This window comes from Mustela putorius, unplaced genomic scaffold (genome assembly GCF_011764305.1).
Source record: "Mustela putorius furo isolate JIRA1106 unplaced genomic scaffold, ASM1176430v1.1 tig00000127_pilon_pilon_pilon, whole genome shotgun sequence".
Classification (NCBI taxonomy): Eukaryota; Metazoa; Chordata; class Mammalia; order Carnivora; family Mustelidae; genus Mustela; species Mustela putorius.
This window is the reverse complement of record NW_025421288.1, coordinates 15617397-15624631: the sequence shown is the minus strand read 5'-3', so window position 1 is coordinate 15624631 and position 7235 is coordinate 15617397. Positions and strand designations below refer to the sequence as shown.

At 66.8% G+C, this 7235-nt stretch overlaps 1 protein-coding gene across 1 annotated transcript; it reads left to right on the top strand.

Moving 5' to 3' along the window:
• The first annotated feature begins 277 nt into the window (after positions 1-277).
• MRPL23 (mitochondrial ribosomal protein L23) lies at positions 278-6973 on the top strand. The gene is made up of 5 exons (XM_045066590.1): positions 278-383; positions 2061-2183; positions 2969-3051; positions 3617-3690; positions 6768-6973. The coding sequence occupies exons 1-5, from the start codon at positions 310-312 to the stop codon at positions 6939-6941; spliced, it is 528 nt and encodes a 175-aa protein (XP_044922525.1). The 5' UTR covers positions 278-309; the 3' UTR covers positions 6942-6973.
• The last annotated feature ends 262 nt before the right edge of the window (positions 6974-7235 follow it).

Genomic DNA, 7235 nt, shown 5'->3' with positions numbered 1-7235 from the left:
GGGCGATGAGACAGGAAGATGGGGCAGAATGAGACAGGTGCAGTGAGTGCGGCAGGTGCGATGGGCGGGGCGGTGAGGTAGGGGTGCAGTGAGGGGCGGTGGGCGAGGCAGTGGGCGGGGCGGTGGGGCAGGTGCGCGGGGCGGGGCCGAGGCAATAGGCGGGGAGCGGTGGGAGGATCGTGGGCGGAGCGATGCAGTGGGCGTGGCCCGTTAACGGGGCGGGGCGGAGGGGCAGGTGCGCGGGGCGGGGCCGGGGCGGGGCCGTGGGCGGGGCGCCGCGGCCCCTCCCGGAAGCCAGGGGGCGCTGTGATGGGTCCACGCAGGCCATGCGCGCCCCTCCTTCCGTCCGCGGCCCGGAAACCGGCGATGGCGCGGAACGTGCTGTGAGTGGCGGGGGGCGCGGGCCCGGGGGGCGGGGAGGGGGCGGTGCCGGTCGGGGGTCTGCGGACGCGGCGCCCACGTGGGGCGCACGCGAGGGAGGGTCGCCCCGCCCGCGTCGCCGGGACCCCCGCAGCCCCCGCAGCCCCCGCAGCCCCCGCAGCCCCCGCAGGCCCCGCAGCGCAGGCGACGCCCCGGCTCCCGGCGAGCGGACCGGCCCAGAGCGGACGAGCGCCGCCTGCACGCATGCGCGTTGGCCTGGCGGGGTGGGGGGTGCGCCGGCAGGTGCCGAGGGCGGGCGCGGGCCGGGGAGCAGGCGGGGCGGCGGGCTTGGCCGCGGGGCGGCGTGTCCACGCGGCGGCCGGGGCGGCTCGGGAGGGGCGCGGGGGTGGGCGGGGGCGCGGGGGAGTCACCCTCGGGGCCCCGGGGAGGTAGGGCCGGCGGCAGCCCGCCAGGGCGCGGTGCTTGGAGCAGGCCGGGGCAGTCGGGAGCTGCCCTTGAGCGGGGTCGGGCTTGGGGAATCGGCGGGAGGGTCCGGCGGGCCGAGGGGCAGGGGGTCCCCGGCGGTGCGGGCCGGGCGTGGAGGGCCCGGAGGAGGAGGCCTTGGACGCCAGGGGAGAGTCCTGACCTGCCCGCCCTAGGCCCCTGACCTCTGACCCTCACCTGGGCGTCCCTCCAGCCCCAGGCGGGGGTCTGAGCCCCCGCGTCCTGACCCGCACAGCTGCCCCAGGGCTGCCCTTGTCCCCCTGCAGTGCTACAGCTGGTCAGCAGGGGGAATAAGTGAGCCCTTGGGTGGCCGGCCTTGGCCCTAACTCCAGTGGAGGGTACAACGAAGCGGGCCTCTTGTTCCGCGGGCGGGAGTGGACAGGCCCGCGGCCTTCCTCAGCGGTCCTTCCAGCCTCCCCCAGTGCCCACCCTGCTGGGCAGCTGCCACTGTGGCGACACGGTCACGGGCAGATGGCATGTGACCAGTCCGTCCTACAGGTGCCCTGGCCTCCCAGAGCCCCCGCACTGCCCACAGGCCCCAGGTGCCTGCTGGGCCCTGAGGCTCACTGCTCCTCTCGCCCCCCGGCCCTCCTCATCCTCACCCGCTCAGAATTTGGTCTCCCTGAGCCTCCCTTTCAGGGTGCCACAGGCAGGGCTGCAGAGTGGCCCCAGGCTTACCCGTGAGACCCGCAATGGCGCCGGGTCCCGGCATGCCCCACCCCCCAGGCCAGGCCCCTGCACACCGAAGGCGTCCTCCTCCCCTGGCTGTGGTCGTGGGCGGTGACCTTTCACTGCTCTCCAGCGGCCTCTGCTCGTTCTGGGTGGGGGAGTGGGTTAGCAGGGCCTGGTGATGGGTGCTTCTCCCCACCACGCAGAGTCTGTGCAAGTGACGCCCGCCCCTGCTGCGGGGTGAACCGGGGCTGTGGCCCCACGGCAGGCCAATTGCTTGAGGCACTAGACAAGTCCTTTCCTAAGGGCCGCAGCCCACACACGGTGGTGGGTACACGAGTCTTGGGGCCCACGCTGGGCCAAACCGTGCAGTGAACCAAGGGGACCCTGGGGCGCTGGCCTGGGGAGAACTGCTCCCTTGGCTTCCTGCTGCTGCTGCTGCGGTGGGTAATCGAGCCGTGGTCCGCCAGGGGCGCCCCGGGGTCCTGTGTTCTGTGTCTGACATGAACGCATCCCCCCCCCCCCAGGTACCCTCTATACCAGCTGGGTAACCCCCAGCTCCGCGTCTTCCGAACAAACTTCTTCATTCGGCTGGTGCGGCCCGGCACGGCCCAGCCCGAGGACACCGTGCAGTTCCGGATCCCCATGGAGTAAGCCCCTGAGGAATGCAGGCCGGGGAGTGTCCCCTCCTTCTGCAGGGGTCACAGAACCTGGCTCTTTTGTGGGGCTTCTCCCCGCTGTGGAAACACCACAGGCAGCCCTCTGAGCTGCTCTGCAAATATTGACCGAGGGCTTGCTGTTTGCAGAGCCTCGGGTGAGGCCAGGCTGCCCCCCATGCCCTCCCATCCCCCAACGACTGCCCCTCCCCCCGCGAGGCGAAGCCCCATGGAGGCCCCACACTTCTTTGCCTCCGCACTTGAACTGCATGGAGCTCCGCGCTGTTCCCAGGCGCCTGGCCCCAGGCTCTCCGAGCTGTTTACTGCAGCTTCCAAAAACCTAGTTTTCCTGGTGGTTCCCTTACCGAGGCCCCCAGCGCCAGAGGGACACACAACCCTGTCCCCAGACTGCAGGGCCCTGCTGCAGAGCCTCAGGGTGTGACTGTCCCAGGGCGAGGGGCTGGGGGTGGCTGGGCAGGGCCATTTTCGGTGGAAGGAGGAGGGGGCCTCGCCCACCAACTTTTAGGGAAGGCCCGGTGGGATAGCAGCTGTGCATGAGACTGGCCCTGGAGGGCTGGGCTCCTGGCAGCGGGGGGCACTCCCACACTGACCCTTCCCTGGGGAGAGCTCTGCCCGGGAGCCTGGCCCCCAGTGAGCATGAGCTCCCTGCGGCCTCCCCCTACTTGTGTGCGGGGGAAGGGAGAGACCGCGGGTGGGTCACGTGGCTGCTGTTCATCTCAGCCTGGCTGGGACTTGCTTTTCTTCCATCTCTACCCCAGGATGACCAGGGTGGACCTCCGAAATTACCTCGAGCGTATCTACAACGTGCCTGTGGCCGCCGTGCGGACAAGGGTGCAGCATGGTGCGTGCCAGGCCCCTGCTGCCCTTGGTGGGGGTGGGCGAGCCCAGGAAGCCTCATCCCAGCCTCTGCGGGGTGCTGGTTCTTGCCCCGGAACCGAGGTGCTCGGGGTTGCGGTGGCTTCCCGGGCCCACACTGCCGATGGAGCAGAGCCGGGGCTGGAGCTCGGGTGGGCAGCCCCGCTCTTGCTCTGGGCTCTGCCCTCGGCTGCCTCGGAAGCAGGGTCAGCAGAGCGCTTTCTTCTTGGTTCCCTGACCCCCTTGTTCTTCTATCCTGGGCCCCGACCCCCCACTGCACCCTGAGTTGTAGGGTCACTGTGCTGACAAATGGGAGAAGGGGTCTCCTGATTTCTTCTAGACCCATTCGGGAGCGGAGACGCACAGTGGCGACGCCGTCTCCTCACGCCCACTCTAGACCCACAAACCGGTCACGTTCGGGTGCGACCCATTGCCCTCTGTGGGAGACCAAGTCTGACGTGTTTGCCTCTTTCTAGAAAGTGGGTTTCTGGATGAGTTGGACTGAAGGTCTCGTGCTCGTAGTACAGTGTGTTGTGCCCCCCCCCACACAGGTTCTAACAGGAAGAGGGACCACAGGAACGTCAGGGTGAAGAGACCAGACTACAAGGTGGCCTATGTGCAGCTGGTGAGTGGGCTTCGGGCAGAGGCCCAAGTGCTGGGCGTGACTTACCACCACCGTGACCTTGGTGCGGGGGGCGGGGTGGGGGATGTGTTTGTGCAGCGGCCCCCGCCTGGGGCCCAGGGAAGCCCTGAGAGGCAGGAGCTCAAGGCCTGTGGCGGGCGCGGGGCAGAGCCTGCACTTAGTCCTAATCCCAGCGAAGCCCCAGGCGGAGCTGGGGCTCAGAGCACAGTCCGTCCCTGTGGGGAGAGGGTGCAGGCCCGCTCTGTCGTGCCTTTGGACTTTGAATGTGCTTTGGGCTTGGGCAGGCCCACTCATGCCCAGGGGTCTGGGCTTAGATGGAAACCAAAGCTCCTGGCTCTGGAGAGCGTGTCCTCAGAGGGACAGGGCCCTGGAGGACGGGCGGGGGAGGCAGTTGATGGCTTGGATCTTAGAGCTGGACCCGTTGCAGGTGCCCCGGGGTCCTGGCTGAACCCCCTTCCCTTTGGGCTGAGCTGTATGACTCCAGCACAATCTGCCAGGTTCTCTTGACCGTGTCTCCTGCCTGTCCTGGGGCATGGGGAGAGGGTCCACTGCCCATCTCCGTCTAGGGGAGAGGCAGACCCACAGCCCCAGAGCCCCCTGCTTAGACTCCACCCTTCCCACGGGGATCCCAGACGAGCTTGGGCAGATGAGCCCTCCCGGAGATGGCCTGTCCCCCACCACCTGTGTGCAAACCTGCCAGGGTCGGCCCTGCAACCAGGGTGCATTCGCTGCCCCCACTGCTTGAAACCCCCCAGTGAGGGGGTGGCTTCTAGATTCTTCCATACCGGTGTTGACTGCCCCCGCTGAGCCTGCGGCAGGAGGCGGCCGCCCGTGGCCGCTAGATGGCAGTAGCGCTATTGTGCAAACCTCGCCGGGGCGGCCGCTAGTCAGGAGGGTCAGCGTGGCAGCTTCTCTGAGAAACAGTCACAGTTGTTGTTCTAAACAGGGGCCCGTGTAATTATTTGGCCTGATATTTGCCGTGCTTAAAAGCAGCCAACCCAGGTGGAGAGAGCGCCCGTTGGCCATATAAAGGCGCCTGTGTCCTGAGTGTGAAATCAGGCCATCTGTCTCTGTCACGCGTGCGGGCAGACACCCCCCTCGCGGGCACTCGCCACCCAGCCTTCTGCGGGCCAGCGACGGTTACAAGTGGCTTCTGAGTCCGCCGAGCCCTCGCATTCTTCCCCGGGCCCCACCGCAGCCCGCTCCGACCCCGACCCCGCGGCCCAGCTGCCACGGGGCGCGCCTCTTTTCCCACATGAAGCCGGGCAGCGTGGCCTGGGGCAGGGACCCCACTGGGCAGGAGTCTCACAGTTCGTCGTGGGCCCCCTGCCCCCAAGTCCTGCATGCCCCGGCCCGGCCTGCAGACCAGCAGGAAGCTCAGGGCCTTGCCCCCCGAAGGGGTCCCTTCTCTGCCCCCTGCTGCCGGGGCCGACCTCTCCCAGCGTGTCCCCGTGGGCCCCGCTCTGGGGCTTCTAAAAACAGAGCTAATTGTAAAGCACACAGAGGGTCAATCGCGAACACAAATTAAGTTTCCGAATCTATTTTGAGTTGACTGCTGCGGAAGAGCCCGTCCGGCGGGGCGGGGGCCCCATGTTTCCCCCCGACAACCTGATACACATCTCTGCGGGCCTGCGTCCCCCCTCCACAGCCCTCCGCACGTCAGCGGCCAGCCAAAGCCCTCTGGGGCCCAGGCGGTGGCCCGGGGGGCGCTTGGGAGCGCCGGCCCAGGGCCGGTTCCCACACTGCTCCTTCCCCGGCCTGTTCTGCTGACCCACTCTGCGCCGTGAAGGGGGGTTGAGGGTTCTCGTTAGAAAAGCACAAGGTGATGGTCCCCAGAGAGGGACGCGCGCAAGTGGCCCTGGTCTCTGGTGAGAAAGGAAGAACCCCCGCCGGCTCCGTGTTCCCGGAGCTCTTGCAAACCGGCATCTCGGTGCTTATATTTTAAAATGTCGTTTTGGGTCCTCCCCTCAGAAAACCAGCAAAATCACCTCGATGTGTTAAACATAAATCCCTGTTCTGGGCAGTCAGCCTGCGTGGAAACTGCCGCCCTTCGGTGTTTTACAAAGAAAGAAAGTGCCCTGTTGAGCGGGTGAGCTCGTCCTGCCCCCGGCCGGCTACCAGGGCCCGCGGCCCCGCTGTCTACACTCGGGCCCGCACGCCGCGCCATGCGACCAGAATTTATAAACCTTCCCTTCTCGGGTGGGGCGTGGGGGCTATTTCAGATCATACTTGGCCGCCTGCCCAAAGCCAAATTTCTTTACAAAACAAGGGTCTCCAAGAACCAGTGCACTTTACTGATTTTACGTATTAAAATTTTCCAGATGCGGATGCTGTCCTCCATGCTTTTTTGCCCGTCTGGAAACACAGCGCTGCCCTGGTGTGCGCCCCCTCACTCCCCCACCCCCATGCCCTGATCTTGGGGGGCCGCTCGTGAGCCGAGGCGAGCTGAAAGGCACCTCACTGTGGCTGGGGTCCCCCCTCCGCGCCCGCAAGGGCCGGTGCCCTGCACACGTGCTGGGGGTCTGGGCTGGGGCTTGGCCGACGCTGGCACATTCTGAACTTTTAGTGAAAGACGTCAAACCAGTTAATTTGCAAAGCCGGTCTTGATTTATAGACTGCTGCATATGTACATTTCTTTGTACGTTATATGCGTTTTATTTGCCGAGCTCCGAGCCAGGAGGAGGGGTAGGCTTTAATGTGGGTAAAGGCCTGTAGGTATTTTGGATGGAAAAAGTCTCAGCGCGGCACCAGACGTGACTCGTGCCGTGTTTTCCTGTGCCTCACTCCTGCCCCCCGGTCCGACCGGGCTGCCCCCACGCCCGTGAATGGGCGCTTTGCTGGGCTGCTTTTAACGAGGCCTCCGCCTCCGCAGAAACCCCTCCATAAAGAGATAATGCCGATGAAAAGGGGGCAGTGTCCAGTGGCCGGCCGACATGTTCGCGCTCCACACGGGGACAGTGCCCCGGACTTGCGGCCGCGTGGCCATCTCCGGGGGCTTGGGGCAGGAGGGTCCCAGGGCCAGTGTGGTGTCCAAGCCCAAGTACTTGTCTCCCCGGCAGGCCCACGGACAGACCTTCACGTTCCCCGACCTGTTTCCCGAGAAAAAGCAGAGCCCCGACGGCAGCCCCAGCGGTGGCGACATCCAGGACAAGCTCCTAGAGGAGCAGCGGCAGCGGCAGCAGCAGAGCCAGGATCCCCGGCGCGGCGGCGTGCCCGGCTGGTTCGGCCTGTGACGGCCGCAGTAAAATCCCACGTGTGGAGCAAAGCCCCAGGCTCTGTGTCCTCTGTCCAGCGCCCCCCGCACACAGGGCACCGGCCTGCAGGGACACGGTCCGGCCCTGGGAGCCTCAGGCTGGGGAGGGGCGGGGCTGGGGCCCAAGCGGGGTCTTCGTGAGGCAGGTCGTGCGGGCAGCTTGTCAGGAGGGGCAGGGCGAGCGCCACGGGCCGGGAGCCGGTCCCGTTGAGGGACGGGGGGGCACCGCCAGTGGCTCTTGAGCACCGAGGGGTCTAAGGCAGGACCCAGAGGA